The sequence below is a fragment of the Gouania willdenowi genome, chromosome 3 (genome assembly GCF_900634775.1).
Source record: "Gouania willdenowi chromosome 3, fGouWil2.1, whole genome shotgun sequence".
Lineage (NCBI taxonomy): Eukaryota > Metazoa > Chordata > Actinopteri > Blenniiformes > Gobiesocidae > Gouania > Gouania willdenowi.
In genome coordinates, this window is record NC_041046.1 from 18497170 (window position 1) to 18524039 (window position 26870).

Below are 26870 nucleotides of genomic sequence, written 5' to 3' on the forward strand. Positions count from 1 at the left end.
CGCTCCTTTTTCTCCTCTCATAAACATAAACCACCAGTGAAAAAAGCCGGTGTGATTAGCGGCTAATGCTAACCTAGCTCAGTGCTACAGAGAGAACTTTCACCTGCTACTACCACCTCCTCTATGATTCTCCTCCACGCCAAAACCTTCCTAGTCCGGTCCTGGTTATAAAGACCATGTCATACAGCTCCAGGTGGTCACACACAGCTTCTACTCCATGGTTGAATGGGTGAACAGACCGGTGTCTGTGATGATGTGACGTCATCGTCAACAAAGACTCTGATTGCGTTTGGCATCAATGTCTGTTAGTTAGTTGTGTGACTTTAAAGTGCTGTATGTTTGAAAAAGGTTTTATGTTTTAAAATCGAAGGTTTGAACTTTGAGAGTGTTTAAACGAGAGAAATGTTAATTCCTGTCTGAGAAAAGTGTATAAAGTGTGTGGTGAGGGGTTTTACAGCCTTAAAACATGTATATATATACATATATATATATATATTTATTTATTTATTTATTTATTTTCTTTTTCTTTTTTTACTTGTCTGCACATGCTGTCAAAACATGTATAATAAATGTAAAAAATAAAGTTGATTACTTCGCGTATTTCGCCTATTGGGGGTTATTTTTAGAACGTAACCCCCACGATAAACAAGGGACTACTGTATATCAAACTGGTAGCCATACGGATTAAACAGGATATTCTCAGCTAGTAAAAAAAATGAAAATAAGCAAAGCTTCATACAATATGTTTCTATGATAAAGCAAACAAAGCCATGTCCTTCTCCTGGGACATTTGTCTGTGGGCATGCAGTTGTGTTCTGCTGGGATTATGGAAAAAGAAAACAAAGAGAACTCCACCAGCGAGACTGCAGGTATATTTGAGAATCCACAATTTTGCTCTTGGTTCCCAACCCTCACATCCTCAGAGAACACACAAACCTGCTGTGACAGCAGCCAGCAGCTCTATAGGTGGTCAGACATCCAGCTGAGCTGACTCAGATACAAACACGTAGCCAAGCCTGATCCCTTTGTCTCATTTACATTATTGATCCTCTTTGTGACGGTAAGTAACTTGTTATGCAACACCTTAGCTTATAATAAATGTATTTTATGCTTTTTCTGGGTTTATTTTCTGAATTTGATTAGTCACATCACCGGCACTTTGTCCTCTAGTTCTTTTTTTAGTACTTGGACTGGATTTAATTGGATAAACATTTGTGATGTCGTTGCATTTATTTTCATGGCAATATGCACAAACACGTTTTACATATCAGTTCCCTCAAAATAAAAGAAATACCTCTGTAGCCTCATAGTGTATTTAATGTAGCTAACAAAAGAGACAGCGACAACCTGGTAATGTTAAAATAAAAATAGCAGTAACATAAACACTTGGAATTGATACAACGATGCTGACTTTGCTGTGTTTAATACACATTGTTGGAAAAGCCCAAATAAAGATCACACCATTAGTTTGACAAACTATCCTAAAAGTTAAAAATAGCATGAAATCTTTACAACAAAATTTAATGACTAAACTGTGTATGCTTACCAGTCTTAATTTTTTTTTTGCAGTGACAATATTAACACTATGGAATAAATGTATGTGAATGAAAACTATGTCAAAATATTTGACATTTTCATCAACAGATGAAAGCAAATGATAATTTCATCAAAATCTAATCAGAACTCATCTTACACATTGATCGCATCAAATCTGTCTGTGTATATATTTACTAGGGGTGTCCAGATCCGATATTGATATCGGATATCGGTCCGAAATCAGCCAGAAAACGAATATCGGATTTTATCGGACTGCATCTAAAATCTCAGATAGAAGATTCGTGCTGCTATCGTATCGGCATCATCCAGTACCCAAGGCTGCAATATCGGTAACGTATTGGAAGTGGAAAAAGTTGCATCAGGACATCTCTAATATTTACAAACATTAATACCATCCCATATCAGAATTAATCTTTAAAAAATTCCATAAACTATTAGTTGACTATCTGTAATTGATTTAGTCGACTAAAATCTTAATGTCATTTAGTTGACTGATACTAGACTATAACTGAAAAAGTCCCGATGACTACATTTTGACTAATGTTAAGTTGTGTTTGAGTCAAAAGTTGTCAAAATAAACACTGGTGCTTATGATACAAGGCTGCATTTCCTATGCTGGGCACGTTTTATCTGGTTGTTATGGCAACTAAAGATGGCATACCACTGGGGAAAAAAAAAAAAAAAAAAAAAACACCCAGAAATATCCAGACTGGATGCAAATAAAACAGCTTTTCTATTTGTACTTTTTGATGAGAAAAATAAACAAACTTGACCAGATTAGCACATGTTTTTTGCCTTCTTTTTTTTTCTCCATCATTTCCATCATTAATATGAACCACTTGCATTTCCTGTTATGTTAAACTAGGCACAGCTATGATTCTGAGGTTATCAGGTCTTTATATATGAGTTAAATAGCTAACAATAGAAATAGACGTGTCGCTGTGTAGCAAATGCAAACGTTAAAAATGCCAAGTTAATCAGATGAGCATTGTTGTCACATATGCGTCAAAATATGTCTGAATACAAATAAAAATAAAATCCCACAAATTGATGGCTAAGGGTGATACCTTGATCAGGTTTACACAAATTAACACAAGCTTTCTACCAAGCCTTTGCTACGTAGCCTCTCCCTGTAGATGTATTATCCAGCAGCCACTAGTCTCCAAACTGCCTCAAGGAAGATTTAAGTGCTTTCTGGGAGGTGAGCTTAAAAAAGAGAGCGGAGATTGAAGTCAAAGCCCACACCAATGCAGTGTGATCCGATCTGAGATTTATTACCTGATTACTAAGTCTCTCTATCTTTAGGAAAAAATAACTTACTCCCATTGACAAAATCTATACCACTTAACGATGGGGAATGAATGTAATCCAAAGCGGAATATACTATATTCTCCATTGCAGCGTATTATTCAATAGAAAAAATATGGTAGTTTATTCTAAATAGAGACTATGATGGGTAAAACATTGATTACGGTACATATTGTCTCTTGCTCTTTATGGTATATTTTCACAAAGCAAATAAATTAGCATTGAACATTTATAGTTTTCTAATGTCAGTTCAAGGAAAAAACAAAAAAAAACAAAACAAAAAACAAATAAAAAAATACACAAAACTACCCCCAAAACACACAAAATGACAGAAAAGTAGACACAAAAATCACAGAAAAATACACAATATGACCCAAAAAATACACAAATTGGCTCTAAAAACACAAAAAAACAACAACCAAAACAGAAGATGACAACAAAAATACACACAATGACACAAAGATACACAAATGAGCTTAAAAAAAAAACATACAAAATAACAACAAAATTACAAAAAAAAGATTTGTCCGTTACTGTATTAACGTTGTGACTTATTATTATTACTTTTATTCTGTGGCCCTCAGATTACCCAATCAGATTTCTGGACCTCACTGTAGTAAAAGTTGTCCATTTCAGCTCTTACTGTTCTCTTTAAACGTACATGGCACATCGATTGGAATGCATACATAACAGTGACGCAAAGCTGGGGAAAAGACTACCATGTGTTTGAATCTCCACCACCACCTACTGATGCATGCTGAAGTTAGTGCTAAAAATCCACCCACTGATTGGTTTAAAACGGAGACATGACTCTCTTCTTTTCCCCCAGAAATACGTGGTGTAAAATAGACCTGAAACTAAAGGAGGAGTGCTGTGTCGATGAATTCTATCATTGTTTGTGTAAAGGCTTGTGCCTGACATTAGTTCCTGATTGTGCCGCTTCATCATGGGTTCCTCTTAATTAAAAAAAAGTTGTAGCTTCTCTTTAGTGATCGATAGACACCATCATCAAGATGGGCAACAGAGGAGAACAGAGCAATGTAGCTGACAAACAGAATGACAAAAGCCAATAAATAGCCAGTTTCAACAAAGTAACAATAAGCAATTTGCTCAGCAACACACACACACACACACACACAGCTGTTGAAAAACAATAATAACAAAAAAAAAATCACAATTATTCACTATATTTCACCCACACACACACCCACATATATATATATATATATATAATTGAGCCAAAAATAATCATTCAAATCAATTTAGTTATCAATTATTGTCATGGTTTAGGCTATAATATCTTCATCAAAAATATTTCACTTTGCACGTTATTTTTGGAGATACTGCATATTTGGTGTTTTTGCTGTTTAACATATCAGGGGTTCTCATGATTGAAAGTCCATACAAACATAAAAAGAGTTTGAAAATTATAATAAATATGATATATTTGGATGCATCTGAAGTAGTTAAAAATATCTGATGCAGCGGAAGTAAAACAAAAAAATTATAGAGTACATTTTTATTGCACTTTTATGAGGTGGACTGTTTGTGTACATACGGAGTAGCCTACAAGTGTTGGTTTTTCTTTAAAACTGTCCTTGTGCCAAAAATATTACTGCAATAAAATAAATTTTGTTATCAATTATTGTCATGGTCATGGCTGTAATATCCTAATCAAACATATTTTACTTTGCACATTATTTTTTGGAAATACTGCATATTTGGTGTTTTTGCTGTTTAAAATACCAGGGGTTCTCATGACAAAAAGTTCATACAAACATAAAAACAGTTTGCAAATTATAAGTAATGTTATATCTATGGATAGGTCAGAAGTAGTTGGAAAGATCTGATGCAGTGGAAGTAAAAAAAAAATAATATTCATGGAGTACATTTTTGTTGCACTTTTATGAGACGGACCATTTGTGTACACGAGGTGTACAAGTATATGTGCACAAGGGCTGATCTGTCACCATTCCTTCAAACACATACTGTATCTCACACTGCTGAGCACTGTCCGATGAGCAGCTTTACTGACCTTCCATTGCGTACTTCATGTCCAGGGCAAAGAGGTTCCATGTGATCTCGGAGCTGATCCTGCCCACATTCAGCTCCTGTGGAAACCTGGTGGGATTGAAATGGATTCCAATCAGACTCATTTCCATATAATGACATGCTCTAGTGGAAGGCCTGATGGCTTGGCCCAGCCAGAATCTCTAACAAATGACTTAACAGATGTGGAAGAGGACATGGTTGGTGAATCTTATAATCAAATAATCCCCCATTTTTTCCAATCTCAACTTGAATTGAGAAGCGGGCTTAAAGATGAGCAGGAAAGGAAAGGCAGAGCGATGGAGATGAGAACTATGGGTGGCACCTTTTTTATGAGGTCATTTGCTATTTGTCCAGCATATAAGATGTCAAAGGATTAATTATTCATATCTTCAGATGATGACAGGAAGATGTTAATAGATGGCGAGATGGCTTTGGAGGGAGAAGAATGTATTCCTTTACAAGTGTTTTACTTGAACCCAGAGTGACTGCTCTATTCTTCGACCATACATTTTGTCAGGATATTTCTATTGATACTGTATCATCTTCCCAGATGGGAAAATGCAGCTACAAGCACAAAAACTCTACCTGCTCTGACACACGCTTTTTCAATAGAAGAGAACACATACAGAGAAAGGAAGCTTGATTTGTGCTTGGAGTCAAAAATTAAAATAAAATAAAATAATCGTTGGAACAGATTCTCTCTTTTCTCTGATGAAGGAAAAGTCAGGCAATGAAAACACTTCTTATCTGCAGCCACTGTGTTTATCATCATCATCATCATCATCATCATGAAAAGGATTTTAACTAATATGTTCTAAAGCTTCTTACACGTCACATTTTTAATAATCCGATTTTATGTTCCAAATAAATTTAGAAGGCTTGATTGCCATGTAACCATCTTCTCAGCTGTAAGCTAGGGACGCAGACTGTTTTTGTTTATCCCCTTGGTTGCACAAGCTATTATTCAACAGCAACAAGTCCATGACTGTATTTTATAATGAAAAAACAACAGAGTTTCTCCCTTTCCAGGACTTGACCAGAGAAAACGTGAACGCAGTGGGCATGAATGTTGCAAATCTATCATTAAAAAGTGGAGAAAAAGATTAGAGCATAAACAGCCTAAATATGTATCATAAATCAGCAACAAGAGGGATAAAATGGGGTGGCCATGTCAGAGGATATCTTATGGGTCAGAAAAAAAGGAGAGAAAAATACCTCATGTCATCTCCTCTCAGTCTCAGTCAGTGTTAATTTCGACAGCAAACTTTGACTTAGTTTTAGTCAAAGATAAATACATTAGACTATTAGACAGAAAGTTTCACTGTAAAAAGTTGCCTGGTGGCTCGTTGAAGAAAGTAAAAGTCATTTGCATACTTTGCAAAGCTAAATTCTTCCCTATGCATTTCATGACTACAGGACTCACTAGACTACACTACAGCAGAGAGCTACTCAAGGGCAAATATCAAAAGCAGTAAGTTTCATTTTGTGATTTTATTTTGGGGATTTATCCCAAATATCCCAAATACACTAATTGTGAACGGTTGCTTATTGACATGGGTATACTATAAGTATTGGACAATGGGCTAAACAGACGTCGACAATTCTACCACTGGAACGGATTATTTATCTCCTGAAAGAAAAAAAATGACTTGTCTGAATCTATATATAAAGGCCATTTATCACATGTGGAACGTTTGGACCTATCCGAGGATTATAATGAGGACTCCTGAGACTCACTGAACTGAGGTTTTTTTTTTTTGTTTTTTAATTTCCAATTTTGTGTCTTCTTTCTTGGAATTATGGAAGTCTCTGTACACTTCTGCAATTTGTCATTCTTTGTGAAGAAACAGAAGCACAGATATGTCTCCGAGAGGTTGTACCGTTGTTGAGTGTTGTAAAAGCTAAAAATAATAAATATATAGTTGGAAAAAAAAAAAGTTTTAGTATTTATTGAACCTTTGTTCATGTAACAAGTTTCAAAGGTGGGAACAAAAAGTTCGAAGTGATGTCACTAAAGTCCTGAGTCATGTCTCAAGTCAAAGCCGTTCAAGTGAAAGTCAAGTCAAAAGTCCTCAACTTTAATTTACAGGTCTTAACAAGTCATGAGCAGAGGTGAAAATAACAGATTACTCACGTTACTGTAATTGAGTTGTTTTTATGGATAATTGTAATTTTTTGAGCTTATTTGTAGATCACTAATTAGGGCACGTTGGCCTGTGTCCTGGCGCTCGCCCCAAGCCCGTCATTAATAAAGTATAATCAATTCAATTCAATCAATCAATCCTTCGTGACCTACTTCCATGGGTACCGCAAAACCTGGGCTTGGCCCCCTTTCATAACGGCTTGCAGTTCTAGTTTTACTTTAAGTGTTTAAGTACGTTTTAAAAAAGTAAAGTAACTCATTACAGAGATGTACTGAAAAAAAAGTAGTAGGCTTAAAAAAAAAAAAAAAGCTAAGGCTAAAACTCATGCCAATGACGCGCAACACCTAAGGTGGTTGGGGGGCATGCCCCACCCGGAAGATTTTGCAAAAATGATGCTATATAGGGGTTTTTTGGTGCATTTATATTAGTGTAATTGTGGCATATTATTTGATATTTATTTTTCCAAACTTACCTTTTTTTTTTTGGAGTTTTGGCCTCTGAAAAGTGACTTTCCCTTAAAAAGAGGCTGATTTGCGACCTATTTATGCATATTCATGAGTAGGCGTGTCTGAAGACGCTATCCACACACTCTTGTTATTGTTTTCAGCCAAGAAACTGCACATTACAGTAAAACACATGGCTATTTAAGCGGCTGTTGATGATAAGTGCTGTAAACAAAAGGCCGGGGAAGAAGTAATTAACCCTCTCTCCCCCTTGTCACCCAGCCACACGCACGCACGCACGCACGCACACACGCACACACGCACACACGCACACACACGGTAATCACATCACTGGAGTGATGAAGTGACCAAAAAAGCACCACTATGTTCAAGCGACTCATCACGGGCGATTGAACCCGACTGCAGTCGCGTTCGGTGTGAAGGCACCTTAGAGAAGGCACCCCAGAAAGAGAGTAGTAGGTGATTCCGCCTGCCAACTGCGCTTCTGGACATCCCTGTCATTACCTTTCTACACCCAAACGTTACTGAGTAAATTATTATACTGTATTTACTGTTTTAAAATGATCAACGTTGTGAAACTAAAAAAAATTAAATGGCTAGACAGATGTTATACAGATGCCTTTGTGGAAAATAAATTAAGTTCCAATTGTGCGAGATGTGGTCTCTTCCTTTTTAAGTTTATACAGATGTTTACTGTATGCAAGGGAACCGTGGCAAGATTTATTACCAACAATAAACGTGGAGGGTGAAAGTAACTATTATCTTTTATTTTGATGACTATTTGATTAAGCTACTTTTTACTTGTACTTGAGTATTTTTTGTATACTTTCAATCAAGTAACAATACTTCTACTTGAGTACAATATAACAGTACTTTTTACACTTCTGGTCATGAGTACATTGTATCACAGCTAGTGCCATTTTACAAAGTTTATTCAACTGATATAAACAATGAATTACTTTTTATAAACAAATCAATCCAGCATATTTTTATATTTTAAAATGTTCACAATTCCTCTGTTAAACAATCAATAATCATATGGGGAAGTAGAACGAGGTATATCAATTATTAATCACGGTATTAACTATAAATCCAAAGTATATCAACTATTGGAATCAAATTCTCTGCCAGTGCGCGTGCGTCTAAGCCCAGCTTGGTTTGAGCAGACTTACTGCTCATTAATAATAATAACATTTTATAAGATATTTTGTCATGGAAGAGGAGGAGGTCTGAGTTAAGTCACGACTCATTTCAAGTCTAAGTCTTTGTGATTTTGTTTAGTCTAAAATCATTAAATTTGTGACTCGAGTCCAAGTCGAGTTCAAGTCATGTATTTCACGCCCACAACTCTGAGTTTAAACTTATTTTCTTGAAATATTTATTCTTAAAGTGGTGAGCCTGCATTTTAATATATAGGGCTGGGTTTGTTATATTCTGTAAGTGGATATAATAAACATTTTTTTTTTTTTCCAAAACTTGGAAACTGAGTTCATTCAAAGCTGAAAGAAAGTTATTCAAATGGTCTTTGAAATTAAATGTACTTTCTGTGTATTACGGTAATTCTAGAAGAGTTCCGTGATTTTCTATAAATGAATATCTATCACAAGCGGCAATTAATTGCAATAATTACAGAAAAATGTGCGATTAATTGCTTTATCTTATGTTCATTAATTGACAGCCCTAATTTAGTCACAGTGTAGTTATTGACACTTAAAAAAATGTAGTAGAACATTTTTAGTCAATAAAAATAACACTGGAAAGAATAAAAATCACCACCAAAGACTCCAATAAATTTTTTCCTGTAGACAGATCTATGATCCTTTATACTAGTATTAATTCCTCTGCCATCAAAAACACATTTTATTATAAAACTCAACTGCCTTGGGCTTCAGGTTTTCAGAGAAATATATTTTTCTGTTTTGCAACAATGGTTACGCAAATGCATTTTTTATTTTCCTCTTACTTCTTTTCATCACCACGCAAAGAAAATCAAAATAATTTATGACAACTTAAGACTGCTTCAATATAATCCAGTATGATTATAAAGGGAGGCTAGAAGTTGCAAATAACTGACGCATACAAATCAGCACTAAAAAATTGCATATTGTGAGCATAAATGTAAATCTTTATATACTATAAATCCTACTGAATGTATTCATTCTTCCAAACCCTTGGCAAAATTTACATTTGCATGCACAAATTATCTGCAAATGGCATGCATCAGGAAGCTTAGGATTTACTAGCGGAAGATGAAGGCAGGAGTTCCACATTTAAGGGCTTTGCATATTAATAGCACAACGTAGCACACATGTTATTTCCATATAAGTTGAGTGCATATAAGATCAAAACTAGGTCATAAAGGTGAGTAAAATAAATATAGTTTTAACCAAAACAGCCAAATCACAGATAACATTTGTAGAGAATTGAATGTGTATATTTCTCAGATATAAAAGTTGATTAAAAGCACAAATAGAATCAGCACATACTGGTTAATGACAGGAGTGTAGGCTGTTCGGTCCTCATCGATTACAGACACCATGAGAGTGATGAGTTTTGGCCAGAAGTCCAGGTTCTTAATCGATGGACCTTGTTCTTCTCTAGGAAGGTCCTGCTTACGACTCTGTAGGGAAGAAAATGTGTTCCGTGAGACAAAAGCAGCATGAAGGAAAATAAGGATTATTTTATAGGTTAATCCTCCATCGTTGTCAACCAGGGTTGAGATCAATTATAATTGTAATCGAAAGATCCTGCAACGCATAGTGAACACAGCAGGGAAAATCAGTGGCATCTCACTCCACTCCCTCATGGACATCTACAACACCCGCCTCACCCGCAAAGCATCCAGCATTGTGTGACCCCACCCACCCATCACACGAACTCTTCAGCCTCCTGCTTTCTGGGAGACGGTACTGGCTTCTCTGAGCCACCTCCACCAGACTGATGAACAGTCTCATCCTCCAGGCCATCAGGAAGCTGAACCCCCCCCCCCCCCCCCCCACACACACACTTTATGAAGACAGTACCTCATCAGCAACACAGACGCATCATTTAAGTTAAAAAAATTAATAACAAAAATCAAAAGGACTCTTAACATGCAAAAGAAAGACATAACATAGTCATCAACATCCCCAGCCATAAAAAAAGGAGAAATTTAAACAAAAAAAAAAAAAAAAAATTACATTCTCATTTTCGAACTCCATCAAGGTATTGACACCCTGAAGCCACACACCGAATTTAGTTATCCTAGCTTAAACAGTTTATGAGAAAAGCTGTCCCCTTTAACTCGGACGAAAGAACGGAGCTCAAATCTATATCTCCCTTCCACTTTGTGGCGGGGGATAAAAAATATGACTATACAAAAAGTCAGCTAGCTTCATGCTAACGTCTATGGGAAAACCCATGTATATGCTCATGCTAACATTTACCGCAATCGGCTGTGATTTATATAACACAACGTTTATGCTTAACTTTCACAAACACAGTCTTTGGAGTGTTATCAAACAGTACACTTAAACATACTCACAAGCATGTGTTTTTTGAAGCCGAAAATACAAGAAGTTAGTTAGCAAAGACCAGTAGGCCATAGGCTTTCAAGATGGCAACTTCCGACTACTACGGCAACAGTGGTAGGTCAAAACACACAAACTCACCCAGAGTAAAGAAAAACGAAACAAGGGCAATAACTCCGGAAAAAAAAATTGCGCGCTTCTCATTTTCGAACTCCATCATGGTATTGATACCCTGAAGCCAAACACTGAATTTGGTTATCGTATCTTAAACAGTTTCTGAGAGAAGCTGTCCCCTTTAACTCAGACAAACGGACAGAGTCCAAACCTATATCCTCCTTCCACTTTGTGGCGTGGGATAATTATTTCATTTGCTAAGTTAGTGCCTTATATTCATTTAATTGCGGTTAACACAAGTCCATGTACATTTGTTGTTGCTTTTTTTAAATGCACATCTTGCACAGTATCTGAACATTTTTGGAAATCTGTCTTTTTATTTTTATCCTTTATATTCTGTATATATTTTATAATCTTTCTACTGTTAATTTACACCGTGGCTCAGAGAGAAACGTCTTTTAGATTTTTTTGTATGTCCAGCACATGTTGAATAATTGACAACAAAGATGACTTTGACTTTTGATAATTACAATGATGACGTAATTAGAAATTTAATCGTAATTGAAAAAAACACATTGCTCTTGTAATTACATTTCAATTGAGTTCAGATAATTGACTTTGCAATTGTAATTGTCATGGAAATTCTAAAAAAACTGTAATTTACAGTGTAGTTAAATGCAAAACTGGGGAACCATGTTACAGTTCTGTGGCTTACACATATGTAGCTAACAATTATTAAAATGTGTTTAATATCAAGTTTACCTGTAATTTCTCTTGAGGATCATTTTATAATATTAATAAATACATATAAATATATTAATACCAACATTTTATGGATAAGGAAGCCAAACAAGGCAACCAAGAGATGAAAAACAAATTGGATAATAGATAATATTTTTTATTGTATTTTACAGCTGATTTAAGACATGGGTCAAACTCACCCGTTATCATTAGAGATGCTAACAGAAAGCTAACACAAGAGTAAGGTTATAATTTATGGGCTTATTAATTAAAGGATCAATAATTGTGATTAATTGAAATTGAACTTTAGTAATTGAGAACTTAACTGTCATTTACTCTCAGAGGAAAAATAATAATTGTATTTGTAATGGGAAAAAGCGCAGGTTAACGTAATCATAATTGAGTTGTAATTGAACATGGATAATTGAATATGTAATTCTAATTTAAAAATGTATGTAATTGACCCCAACCCTGTTGTAAAGAAAACAAATATTTGATTCCATTTTCATTAGTGTAATACTAATTTAAAAGCATTGGAGGAAACAAAAGCGCCTGTTTTGAACGATCTAAATGTTATCCAGAAGGTACACAAAGCAGCAGGATATTTATTAAGTATTAAGTATGACCAGTATTTGATGTGCTTGGAAACATGTGTGCGTTAAATCCTGAGGCAAAATGTCCTGACGGTGCAGCTGAGGTGAAAGGTGGTGCAACTATAGCCTCTGACTGACTCCTCCATCTGTTCAAACCACGCAGAGTATGACCCCACTCACCTCCAGTCAGCAACTAATGCTCCAGTTTGCCATAAAATAGAGTATTGAAAAAACAAAAACAAACTACAGCTATTCACCATTTTACAGCACATCTCATACAAATTCTCCCATTTTCTTACACCATCAAATCAGTGTGTGTGTGTGTGTGTGTGTGTGTGTGTGTGTGTGTGTGTGTGTGTGTGTGTAATGAAACATGTACAGGTCCACTACTGAATAATTTAGTTTGAATTATTTAACAAGCTTTACCATATTGACTTAGCAACAGCGTACAGAAAATATGTTAGGAAACCAGATCTGATGATAATTGCAACACGAGTCAATCTTTTCCTGAATACGCTCCTTACACTCTAATCATTTACAACAATAATAAACTGGCTTGTAATTCCTATGCTTTGTGCTTTGAGGACACACTGATCTGAGGCATTAGCGCTGTGGTATGTATCACTGACATCACATTTTGCTTTTACATTTCATCTAAAAAAAAAAAACAAGAAACACAGATGGGGCTTACATCCAGATCAGTGACAACTGATCTCATCCACCCAGGGTTCATCATTTTAATCATTGTGGATTTGGGCTGCAAAAGTTTACTCTATCAACCACTGTGTCAGTTACAAGAGAAAATATTACTTGTTGTCCCACAGAAGCCTCCATTTTGTGTCCAGACCAGCCCACTACATTATCAGCGACAACACATAGAAGCTGTTATTAGTTCAGTGATGCTCAACATGTCAGTGGCTATTTATGTCACTAACATTTTAATTGTTATTCAGCCAGAAAACCTTAAGTGGGAAACCTTTTAACCCCTTTTTAAAAATAAATTCAGACACTTTTTTTATATTTTAGCTTCCTTTTGCCGAAAACATCCCTTTTTTTTTTTTTTAATTTTTTGTAAAGTTTTGCAATTTTTTTAGGGATGTCCCAACACAACTGTTTCACTTCCGATATAATACCGATATTGCAGCCTTGCGTATCGGCCGATACCAATATCGATCCGATATCAACACGAATCAAACATACTTGTATTACTTATTTTGTAGTGTGGAATGTTAGAAAAGACTTGATCAAGTCATGTTAGTCAGAGAACAATAGTCAGCAACAGTAGGTCACTTTGTTGGAGTGTAAACCAGAGTCACCTATGGATAGAAGTGCTGGAGCAGAACATTTTACCAGATAGCTTATATCGGGGATTTTAGATTAGAGTTTAGGTTCTTTTTTCCGTTCAGCTGTCGGGTCGGGTCGGGCTTCATTTTTAACTTTTTTTTTTAATCTCTATTACATTAATATTATTTTTTAATAAACACAAAAACACTTCTATATTGTTGTGGTATCATTTCTAAAATTATTTCTGCTAATAGTGAGATGGGATATTGACGGCGTGTTGCATTCTGTTGTTCAACGTTCACATTCACTGAATATTATTTGCTGATTTTGCTCATTCCTCACTTGCTGCGGGAGCGCAGGGAACAAATATGATTGCGTGCTTCATTCCACGCACAGGCCGCCCGGTCTGGTCTGCATATCGTAACGGACTGGGTTCTATGTTCTGATTATGTTCCACTTGTGTGTATTCAGTGGTTAACTGATGCTGAGATTTCCCATAGCCGAGAAGGCATCATGGTTACGTGCAGCTTTCTCTGCCAATGTGTGTCTTTGTTTACATGTGTTCTGAGTGTTGATTGGCTGGAAGTCTGGGGAAAGGGCGGGGAAAAGAGTGAACAATTCAGTTCTCACGGTAGTGTGAGTGTATGATGGTGTAAGACGGTTCTTTGTGTGATATTGATCTACCGGCTCCAATACGTTCAATAAAATGATAATTTACGTTGAGTTTGCTTCGGGCTTGGGCCTGCAATTTGAGTTAATGGGTCGGGCTGGATTTTTTGAGCCCGATCTAAACTCTATTTTAGATGCAGTCCGATAAAATTCGATATTCTTTTTCTGGCTGATATCGGATCAATATCCGATATCAATATCGGATCAGGACTCCTCTAGTTCTTTAACACTTTTATCCAATTTATGTCCTTTCTTTATTGTTTTTTGGCCACTTTTCATCCAAAAAGCTAACTTTTGCTGAAAAAATACCACTTATTTCCTTTTTTCTCTACATTTTACGTCTTTTTGTTCCACATTTTTGCCCTTTTCACTATTGTTTGCCACATTTTGGCCATTTAAACTATCCTTTACAATTACATACCACCTGGTTTCTCTTTATTTACCCATCCTTTGGCCAATCTTGACTGGTTTTGGCCCATTTTTGTCACTTTTCACTCATTTCTTGCCATGTTTTTAGCCTTTATGGACCATTTTTGGCCACCTGTTACCATGTCTGATAACAGGCATTACTCTACTTTACAAAAAAAAAAAATGTAGCGGACCGGACCGGCCCACTTCGGGTCGACAGGCCACCGGGACGATGCCCGGTATGCCAGATGGCCAGTCCACCCTTGTCCATCACATGGATTACAGCAGTCACAGTATTATGACAACAAAGGTCACACATAAAACATAAAAATACTATTTAAATGCCCACTCCAAGAGTTCATATTTGGTGCTTTTTTGATGTTTTCTCTTTGTAAAATGGATCAACAAAGGTTTTCCGAGCAAAGAAGAAGCCAAGGTAAGATATGGCAACATCTTAAATCCATTTTTTATATCCACAGGTGTCCCCCTATCATCATAATGCTTAAGATTAAGCAACCATCAGCAGTGTTATGTGAATGCATTTTTAGTTCATATTTTACGACAAAACACTTCAAAAACTTGAGATATGAGGAATAAAACAGAGGTCCCAGCAGGAGGAGAATCTTTTATGCAGATACTGTCTCTATATGCATATGAGAAGGACACAGAAGGTTGTGTCACCCCGCCCGGAATAGATACAGTACGTATGAAATGTAGAGGAGACTCCCTGTGCTGATCAGTATTCACTTCAGGTTGTAACAAATACGTTGTCAGAGGTGATTAAATAGCCTGCTGTCTCTGTACAGTCAACAACACACCCGTGGGTTTCCGCCTTAGCAGAGGTGGATACAGCACTGAGCTAGGAGATCACTGTATCTCTGTGGATGAAATACATGGTAGGGGCACCAGCACAAATATAGATAGAGTTTTATTCCTCTAGAGAGTAGATTGTGGCTAATGTTTATTCTTAAGTACTTCTCTACTCCCAGTTAAAAAAAAAAAAAAAAAATCAACGTTAATATACAACTAACTAACATAATTTCTTACAAAGTGACACAAATTGCAGGACCTCGGTTCATGGAAGTTGTGCAAATTCTCAAGAGAATATGTGAGTAGAACCAAAACAATTGTGATGCCTTCAAGAAATGCAAATCTGTTGTATATGATAGAACAAAGCATGGCAAAAAAATACTAATTATATATATAATATATATTTATAATATAATATAAAATATAATATATATTTCTATATATGTCACCCTCTCTGCCTCATCAAAATAAATAGCATTTAATTCATCTGCCTAATTAGGCTATAGGTTATTTTTAACATAGTGCATACAAACTAAGGCTGAACGATTAATTGCATTTGCGATACTATCGCGATATCATTTTCTAATCGCAAAGGCTGCAATTTTTTTTCTTTTTCTGTCGTGTACTGTCCTATTAAGTTCAGAGAGTGTCTAAGAAGTGCAGTCCACATGTTTCCTGAAAAGTGAAGTTAGTTAGATATGTTGAAGAGGTAAAGCCACAGATTTGCTTGCTTTATTGTTGTAATCTGTGCTTTAAAATGTATATTTTATATTTATTTCAAGTAAAAATAAATCTGAAATTGTTTATTTTGAAACAGATTGAGTTATTTCTTGTGTTCAATGAAAAATAGGAGAGGAGGCCCTTGAAAAAAATAATTGCAAATTAAATCACAATCGCAATATTGAAGAAAAAAAATCGCAATTAGATTATTTTGCTAAATCGTTCAGCCCGAATACAACCGCATATACAGGTACAAATAGGCACACATATGCACTCATCTGCAGGAGGATGAAGCCTCCAGACTGTGTATTTTTATTTGTCTAATTCTTTGATTCCTTGGCTTGAAAATAAATGGTAAAAATATAATAAAATCACATTATTCAATAAAATCACATTATTCAATAATAAAAATCACATTATCCTGCTTTCAGAGGTAGGATTTTGCAAATAGATTAAGTAGATTCCCCATTCTTTCCCTCCTTCCCTTGGGTAATTTTGTTGCACAGGCAGTAGCAGTGAGCTTTGCTAATATGTCATGCTTTAGCGGGTGTACTTTATTGCTGTCCTAGCCACAGAAATAGCTCTCGTTTTCCCATACTTCAGAAAACAGAGGCAGTGGTGGAGTAACAGTTAAGGAAACGAGCATGTAATCTGAGGGTCACTGGTTTCAATCCAACCTGAGCCGTCACTGTGAGATGTTGATCAGGCGCTAACCCTAAGTGCTCCGTGGGCACTACACCGTGGCTGCTCACTGCTCCTCAGTAATGGGTTAAAGCAGAGAAATAATTTTGTGTATGTACCTTAAGGCGACAGCTTGTCTAAGGCATAGTCCATATAAAACCAGTATCAATCAAATGCATAACTGTCTGTTAAAAGCAGAGCTTAATTTGGGCCGGATCCTGCCAGAGCACCCCAATTATTTATATTTCCAGCACCTCATATGCTTTTAGGTGTTTTGATTACATTTTGAATTATTATAATTGGACAGCTGTGTCTTTTACTGAGTTAAAATCACTGGAAAGGTCATTGTACACACGAGCACGAGTGAGGAAGAGAGAGTAAAGTCCAGCTATATTTTGTATTTTCGGGTTTTTGTGTTCGGAAAGTTTACTGACCTTTGTGATAAGTGGCTAAATTAGCGCTGATTTTGCACTGTCCGTGGTGCTGAAACATGGCAGATTTGACAGCTGTCAGAGACGGATGAGCTCCGTAAAGGGCGAGTGTGTGTGCTTCTTTAACGCTGATGCATCATTCTTCTATCAAACATTTAGGTTAATTGGTTGTTTGTGTTCACATGATATTATTGGTCTATTTATTGAGCAAAAGGCACTTTAAATATCGTTTTCTGTCTCTCTCTTACTGCCGGAACAACACACGGTGAACTGTGTTCTCTCTAACAATGTAAATATTAAATAAAAACAATCTACTAGAAAATATAAACAGTAGTTAAAGACTAATATGTGCAAAACTAAATAGGATAATAATAATAATAATAATAATAATAATAATAATAATAATAATAATAGGATATTAGTGCAGTAGTGCAGTGATGAGTAGTACAAAAGGGATGATGAATTAAACATGAGTTAATTCTATTTCAGTATTTACAATGAAGAGTGAAGGTGAATACATTCTATGCTTTATATCTAATCATCTGATTTTAAAAGCCACATGTTGAAGGAATTTATAATTGGAACTACTGTAGGTCTAACTGTATGAATGTTGTTTTTGTTTTGTAAACTGTTCCAGTTTGTTGTTTGTGTTGCTTTGTTGTGTTGTGTTATATGTAATTGTATACTGCATTAACAAGACAATTATATTGGGTGTGGACTCCAGGAAGAGTGGCAATAGCTCTAGCCAAAGCTAAGCTGGATCCAAATAAAAAGAAAGAAAAATAAACATTTGAGAATAAAGGCTGATTATTATTATTTATTGTGGTGTAAAATGTTCATTATATGCCGTGACTAATGCAAACGTGTCCTAAATATAACAGCATAGTTCAGTGCGAGGTTTGCGTTAGGTGCAGCTAACATCTCTCTTCTCTACCACAGAGGAAACATTGATAAAGCGTCGGTCTGCTGTGGAAATGTGGTGGATAAAGATGTAATTAGTGCATGTGTCTATCTCACCAGCGTGCTAATTGCTCACAACCACTTAGGCTGTCTAAACAAAAGAAACATATTATTCAACTTTTGAGGAGAAGACAGACTATTAAAATATATTGTGTTCTGTAGAATAGAGGTCATTTATTTTGGAAAGTAAAACATTTAAAAAAAATAAATAAATAAATAAAAAAAACAGAACTACTGTTTGTTCCCTTGAAGCAAAAAGCACATGAAAAGGTGTACATGTAGATATGACTGTTTTAGGTGTTAGGTAAATGCCAATCTGCCTTGTTTTTTCCTTCCAAAATGGTGAACTGCTAGTTTGTTGACCATATGCAAAATATAGTTGTATCATGTACTGCAAGTAGCTCTAAAACAAGGCTTTCCCATTCTAATTATTATTATTATTATTATTATTATTATTATTATTATTATTATGATGTTGCAACACATTAACAAAATGGCTTTAATTAGTTGACTGTTTATCATACTAGTTGCCCTATTCATAAAAATATATGATCACGTTGAGGAGTGGGGGCATCTTAGTAAAGTTTATACAGATCCAAAAACCAAAACAGCAAACAAGCTAATGTATCTTAGAGGCTGCATTGATTCATCTCGTATTTTTTTTTAATTTTGGATGCAGCAAAAACAAGAAGATGGTCATCAACATCCCCCACCATTCCTCCACCTTTTCCTAAATGTCCTAAATCTAACTTAGATGTATACATAAGAAAATATTGTCACATCAGAATATAAAATTACTAACTATCTTAAATAGGGATGTAACGATTCACTCAACTCCCGATACGATTTGATTCACGATACTGGGTTCACGATACGATTTTCTCACGATTTATTTTACAAAATGGGAATGTTGACAAATGACTGAAAAATATTCCTTTATTTTTTGGGGAAAATACTGTACTATTTTCCTTTTATTTTTCATTGTCAAAAGAATCCCTTGATAAACTTTTCAAAATGATGCAATTTGACTAAAAATAAATCTTGAATGAAATAAATAAAGGAATAATACAAATGAAGAAGAAACCTATTAATTTAAATTCTGGTTCTATAGTAAACAATTCAAAACTGCATAATAGTTTTTTCTTTTTAAAAGTGCAACTGAAAATGTATTTTGTGCCTTAACAATTGGACTTTTAAAAAAAACAAAAAAAAAAAAAAACAGTCATTTTACGTCAGATATTTGTTTAGACCAGCAGAGGGCGCTGGTAACCCAGTGGTCGGTTAGCATGCAGTTATTCCACCAGTGAAGAAGAGAAGCTATGCTAGCAGACAGAGCTAATAGAAAAACGTGACTTTTACAGATATTCACGTAATATTACAGATATTCTTTCGGTGCTAAAGGAGTAAAGAATCATTTATGAGCATGTTTAACAGTAAATGGCGGCCAGAAAGAAAATAGTAGCAGATTCCGCCCGTCACGTCCGCTTCTGGAAGGATTAATATATAGCGCCCTCTGCTGTTTAAAAAAAGTACTGCGATTCAATTTTCAGAGCATCGATGTGAACCGTGGTACCTATGAATCGATTTTTAACTGCCTTACGATTAATCGTTACATCCCTAATCTTAAATGATTTCTAAGAAAAGCTGTCACCATTGAAGATACCTCGAACAGAGTAAAAAAAAAGGCCCAAGGGCAATAACTCCGGAAAAAATAATTGCACACTTCTTATTTTCGAGCTCCATCAAGGTATTGATACCCTGAAGCCACACATCAAATTGGTTATCGTATCTTCAACAGTTTCTGAGAAAATCTGTCCCCTTTAACTCGGACGGACGAACAGAGCTCAAACCTATATCCCCCTTTACCACTTTGTGGCAGGAGATAATAAAACATGCAGTGACCAAATTTAACTCAACTCTTAAGTACTATAATACATTATAGGCCTGATTTACTAAGATCCCAAATAAAAAGTGCTACTGCATTGCACTAAAGTTTGTTCGCCTGTTGCACAAGATTTACTGAGATTGCCAACACAGTTGATAGCAGGTGAAAAAGGGGTGAGGACCACCACAAATTAGGGATTTGAACACCAAGTGTGCTTGACCGCACAGATGAGAATTGTAATATTCTGAAATAACAGCAACTGTTGCAACCTGGAAAGAAATAGATGTCTAGGGAAAAAGAAAACATGGTTCAAAATCACAGAGTAACTTCTCATTCTAAGTCTAAAGTCAAAAAGAGTATCATATTAGATAGTATAATAATAATAATGCATTGGATTTTATATAGTGCTTTATCAAAGACACTCAAAGCGCTAAACAAAATTAAGGCATTATTCTTTCACTTGACACTTAGTGGTGGTAAGCTACTATTGTAGCCACAGCTGCCCTTGAGTAGACTGACGGAAGTGAGGCTGCCATAGTGCACCATTGGCCCCTCCGACCACCACCAACACTCACTCCATTCATACTAGGCAATGTGGGTAAAGTGTCATGCCCAAGGACACAATGACAGATACCACTGGAGCAACTGCCCCCCAGTGTGGCACTTGGAATTCTCAGTGGTCTACCATCCAACTACTCACCAGGCCCAGACCTCTAACGAGATCGGGCAATGACAGGCTGGTATGGCCACAATTGAAAGTATGGAAAGATTGAGTATGCGAGAAATACCCAGATGCATACTTTATTGGGACATGCACGGTGGGCTCATTAGTCATACTCAACTGCCCCATGATGCAATGCAAGCAGAACGTAAAATCGTCCTGGATCGGCTTTAAGCCAAAAGTCAAACATTCCCTTTTCAAAATAAAAGCATCTCTTCTTGTCTTCCATTAGCACTTTTGTAAATAGGCTTCTTGTTTTGAAGTTAACTGGAAGTTTTATCAGTAGCACAATGGAGGGTCTTAGAAAATCTCCAAAATTTCGGCATGAAATTAATTTCTGAGAGTTTTATGGATCAAATGACCACATATTGATATTCTACTTGGTCACTTTCTCACTTAAAATGTTTTCAGAACTTTCAAACGTGGAAAATCAACATATAGATATTTAGCCTCAGTTTGCTTTGAGTTTTTGCCATTGTAGGTTCACAGTGCATCTTGGGAAACTTCACAGTATACTTCAGTAAGAACGGTCACCATCCTAAACCTCCTAACCATAGTAATAGTATATATGAGACAGTATATACTCATGGAGTTTGTAGTGTTATAGTTTATTGATATGCAATTTTGAACACAGCCTACGTCTTATTTTCATCATACTTTTACAAAGTTATTATTTTCTAGTGGATTGTAATGGGGGTTGTTAAAGATGTCATCGCTCAGTGCATTCGGCTAGTGCACGTGTGAGGAATGTGTCGGGTGGAGTAAACCGTCTGTTTTGTAATGGTCGTGTGTACCACAAACTGCCTAAGTACTTTAAACTTTGAACTGAGAAAAATAAAAGCTGCCAAACATGGTGAAGCTTGAACATTTTAGGAGGGCAACATAAACTAATGTGAATATGAGCAAAAGAAACATAACATTAGAGCCTGTCGGCGAGAAGGTAACGTGCTGAGAAAAAATAAACAAAAAACAGCAAATTAAGTCAAGAAAAAATAGCAAGATAGAGTATAATAAAAAGGATAAATATGAAAAAATAGGTTCATAAGACATTTTTCAAGTATTATTTGACAATTTCATTTTACATCTTATGAGATATTTTCTGGACGCTGACAGTCAACACCTGCTGCAATCCTCTTCCTCCCACTATTTAGCGTGCCATAATTCACACGTGTCAAACTCAAGGCTTGGGGGTCCAAATCCAGCCCTTTAGAGCAGGAGTTCTCAACTGGTTTCACCCTGGGACCCACATTAGATTGTGACCCAATTTTTTTTTTTCAAAAATAGCTTTTGAGAAAAACACATATGAAACAACATGAATTTCACAGCATGCCTGTCAAAAGAACAGTTTCTTTCAAAATAAAAGGCAAGTCCAACATGAGAGACATTACGTATTTATTTATTTTTGACCAGCTGTTGGCTACCCACCCAGCACAGGTCCGCGACCCACTTTTGGGTCCCGACCCACCAGTTGAGAATCACTGCTTTAGAGCATCCAATTCGTCCCGCACAAGAAAATAAAAAAAAATCAGAGAAACCCCGAATCATTGTGTGAATGACCAACTATTTCAGTTGTAGATATCTCCAAAATAATACACACATTCAATGAAACTCCACAATACTTGCAGGGCTCACATTTTCCCCATGCTTGTATCACATGATGACAGTCATTTTTAATCTCAAATTGTTAAAAGAACTCTGAATGTTTCCAAAATCCTGCAATTGTCTTCAAATGATTCCACAAAGTTCCCCCAAATTACATAAAAATTGGCCACAAAATCTAAAAAAAAAATAACATTTAGAAGCTGCAGGGACTGACAGCCATCACTTATTGCTTTGATATTATCAGTGCTAAACATAAACATATATAGATGTGGAATTACTCATTTATCTGCCTAAAATCTGTGGCCCACTTAAGATAAACTGCACGGTATTTGGCCCCTGACACCTCTGTCATAGTTGATCATAATGGTGGATCAACCTGGTTGACGGTTTCCACTGATATAACTGCAGGCGACTTACGTTCCAGTATTTGTGGCAAGCAGATGATCTCCTGCTGTAATAATACTGTATAACTGCTATGAGGTCTATAGGAGCCATTTAGCGTAAGGCACCATAACGCTCTTATAACATGATTTTAATGAAACCATAAATCATTTGAATGAAGGCGTAAATGGTTAATTATTAACCAGCTGAAAGTCAGAGGTGATTACCTGATCCAGGAGCTGGTTGTACAGTTCATGGCAGTTGTCGAAGATGTATTTATATGTAGAATCTAAACAGGCTTTTACACAGTCCTTCACCACCATACTGGCTCTCGGGGGACTCTGAAGTTCTTGTACCTGAACGCACACAGAAAAAAAACATAGGGTTTAAATCATTTCTCTATATCCAGGGCACATCACCAGAGCAATGACTTGTTCTAAATCTTGCTATCAGAATAAAATGAAATATAATTGAATGGTCTTTATCGCTATCAAACATTCATGAGTTAAAAACAAATTATATAGTCGTAGAGCTTTTAAAGGTTCATACCTAATTCACTTCCTGGAGGGAAAGGCAGACTAGCTCCATGTATTATGTATAATGTTATTCCATATGGGCGACAAAGGCCTTCTGGTCCTGGTACAGTCTACTTTGGTACGTTAACACTGTAGCTAGGGCGTGAGCACCCGTGCATACCATATATACACAGTGAGGCGATGCATTGGGAAGGCGTGGAGTGAAAGCTTTTGTAACGTAAAGTGACAGATTTCATTCCTTTGCTCACAGCTGCCATCTTAGGTATGCCTCAGTGCTCCAGTGTTACAAAGCCACTCACGTCCAAAGAGAGTCGGATGGAGCTGAGCTTTTTATATAAAGTCAGAGACAGGTTGGTTTGCTGTCGGATGCCAAACAAACAAGGCGCTGTTGAAAGCGTTTTAAACATCATGGTTTATGGCAAAAAGCAGGTCAAGACATTACACAATGTCTACTCTACTGCATTAGCCTGCAGGCGGTAGGTTCTAGACAATAAATCATGTGGATTACTGTAACGGGCCAAAGAGGCAAAAGCTCACATTTCAGGTCATTCAAATTTTCTTTTACTATAATTCATTTAATATATTTTTTTCTGTTAATCAAACCTTTTTAATCAGATATACTTTATCCCAGGGGGAAATTGCTTTTTTTTTTTTTAACAGATGCTCCTGAATATTGAATGAAAAGAACAAACACTAAAAAATAGAAAAGGAAGAAAAAAAAATGTACATACTGTAACTAAATAAAAGACTGTTAATTAAACAGGGATTAAATACAAGTGCACACCTCCAGGAAAAAAAAAAATGAAATAAAACAAATATACAAAAATAATACAGATAAATACTTGATCTGAAACATATTTAAATAACTGTTAACTACGTATGTGTAAGTCATAAAACTGTAACATGGTTTCTCTGGGTTTGCGTCTGATTATATTGTATGAATGAAAATGTTCATAGAATTTCCATGTCAAATACAATCATGAAGTCAATTATCTCAACACAATTACAATTAATTTCATTTATTTTCATTCCTTCATGGTATGGATGAAGTATTCAACCTTGTTACATTTTATGTCCAGAAATGAGCAGGGAGAAGAAAAAAATCATATAAAGCCTGTCCATTACTCAATCCAAACATCAAACAATTGGTCTGTCAAGTTCACACAAAATGAGATATAATGATATTACAGCATCATTAGAAAAAAGAATAAACGATACATTAACAAAGTCGAGTACGTACTCTCAGCACCAAAATATATGGAAAACAAATAACACTAAACACCATGTTCATATTGTATTAGAAGTCTCTTTTCATTCTCTTAAACTGAAATATATTCAAAGAGCTCTTTATCTCGCTCTGTAAAGAATTTCACATTTTGAGCTCAAAAACAGAAAAGCATTTGCTTTAAGGTTGTTAGTGCAAATGTATGTTTGAAATTGAATTTATTTTTATGGTTCCCATCCTCTGAACTAAAAAAAAACAACTTTTGTAAATGCTCTATTCAATTAAATTATGACTACAACAGCAACTGATTTTTTCCCAATTACAATAACAATGATAATTATGTCATAATTGTAATTCATTAGAAAATATGCAATTACAATTATAGTTGACCCCAACCCTGATAGGAACATCAATTCAAAAACTCAAAAAATGAATAAGCAAATGTCAAAATGGACACGATTAATCTCTGAAGCTTGAATTAACTGTGAACAGGACAAGTGAACTGGCAGGACAGAATATTTCTGAAATAGCTAATGTTCTTTTTTTGGGGTTTTTTGGACGGCCATCTGCGTGGTTTACAGAATGGAGTAGAAATGCATTGAAAAAGAAATAATTTGCAAAGGTTCTCAGGAAGAAAAGGCATCGTTGTTTCCAGAGGTAATGGTAAAAAGAGCAGACCAGTTAGAACGTCCTCAGTCTGTTACTAACAAAACCCAACATTATCGAGCTCTCAGCGAACGGGAAACAAATTATTATAAAATAATTAATACATATATGACCTTTTAAACAAAGAGAAGAAAGGTATGATTTAAGAGGGGTTTTATATTTTTGAATAAAGTAAATTTAGAACAAATGACTTAAAAAGTCATTTGTCATTTGACAGGGAGTCAATTACAATTACATTCTCAATGACTAAATTTCAATTACAATTAATCACTTAATTACTGAGCCTGAATTAAATAACCTAATAAAAGTTCACCTCCCGCTTGTGTTAGCTTTCTGTTAGCATCTCTTATGATAATCAGCTGTAAAATACACTAAAATAAATTATCTGAACTCAATTACAATTTCGTTACGATTTTGTAAATTACATTTATAATTAATTATTTATCAATTACGCAATTACAATTATAATTGACTCTAACCCTGTAGTTCACTGTCTATGTTAAAAAATTCTTTAAAAAACCTAAATATTTAGCTCCTATTGAAGCATAAGTTGATAAGTTGATGAATAGCGCTGTTATTGAGTTGTTTCTTTATAACGCTGTTTCAGGATGGGCTCCGATAAGCAGTTACTGAGTCAGCCCATTCCATTTTTGGTTGTTAAAATGAATGCTTAGTCTTTGTATTGCATTGCATATGTTGGAAGACCACAAAGAACACATAAATATCAATCAATCTAACACCAACTGAGCATAAAGACAAGCTACCTTCATCCTGAAGAAGGTGATGCTCGTCAGAAGATCAACGGTGGACTTGAGGTCCTGAAGACGTTCTGGGTTCCCAGCAGGAAAATTATCCTAGCCGGGGGAAAAAAAAGAGGAAGATCAGTGAAGAGCAGACACGTGATGACACCCCTCCACCCACCAGGTCACACAGCTTTGGCTCAGGCATGAAAATTGATCAAAGAGCCAATGCCCTAAAATCATGCGGACATGACGTCTAATGGTTTAATGGAAGGGGGAGGTCTCTGCTGATGGAAAGCTTTTTATCAGGGCCATGAAGTCATCAGATGGTGCAGAGCAGCGTGACGGGTTGCATAAAAAGCTCTGACAGCTCAAGGGAAAGAATCTATTCTCATACACAAACCTACTTCTACCACTTTGTCTGTGCTCCAGTAACATTTCCTTTTTTCTTACAAACCCAATCAAAAATGCACAACGACGTGTACGATTGCAGCCCCATTAACACAACAATTTCCCTCACTGTCCCCTATAAAAATAACTCAATTGGGCACATTTCTATTCCTTCATTGCTTTTGTCAAGCATAACTTTACTGACTTCATTTATTTTTAATAATCTCATCTAGAAGTCACGAACTCTCAGTTTTCCTGCAACAGCAGAAGCATTTTTTG

General features: G+C 35.8%; 1 protein-coding gene across 3 annotated transcripts in view; it reads right to left on the reverse strand.

The window, feature by feature from the left end:
* The window catches only part of unc13c (unc-13 homolog C (C. elegans)), a 168036-nt gene that overhangs the window by 54909 nt on the left and 86257 nt on the right, over nt 1-26870 (reverse strand). For all 3 annotated transcript variants that reach the window (XM_028475051.1, XM_028475060.1, XM_028475041.1), the window contains 4 exons: nt 26226-26315; nt 23262-23390; nt 10012-10145; nt 4901-4986 (listed from right to left, as the gene is read on the reverse strand). In XM_028475051.1, coding sequence (XP_028330852.1) covers nt 4901-4986; nt 10012-10145; nt 23262-23390; nt 26226-26315 — 439 coding nt within the window. The remainder of the gene's footprint in view (nt 1-4900; nt 4987-10011; nt 10146-23261; nt 23391-26225; nt 26316-26870) is intronic.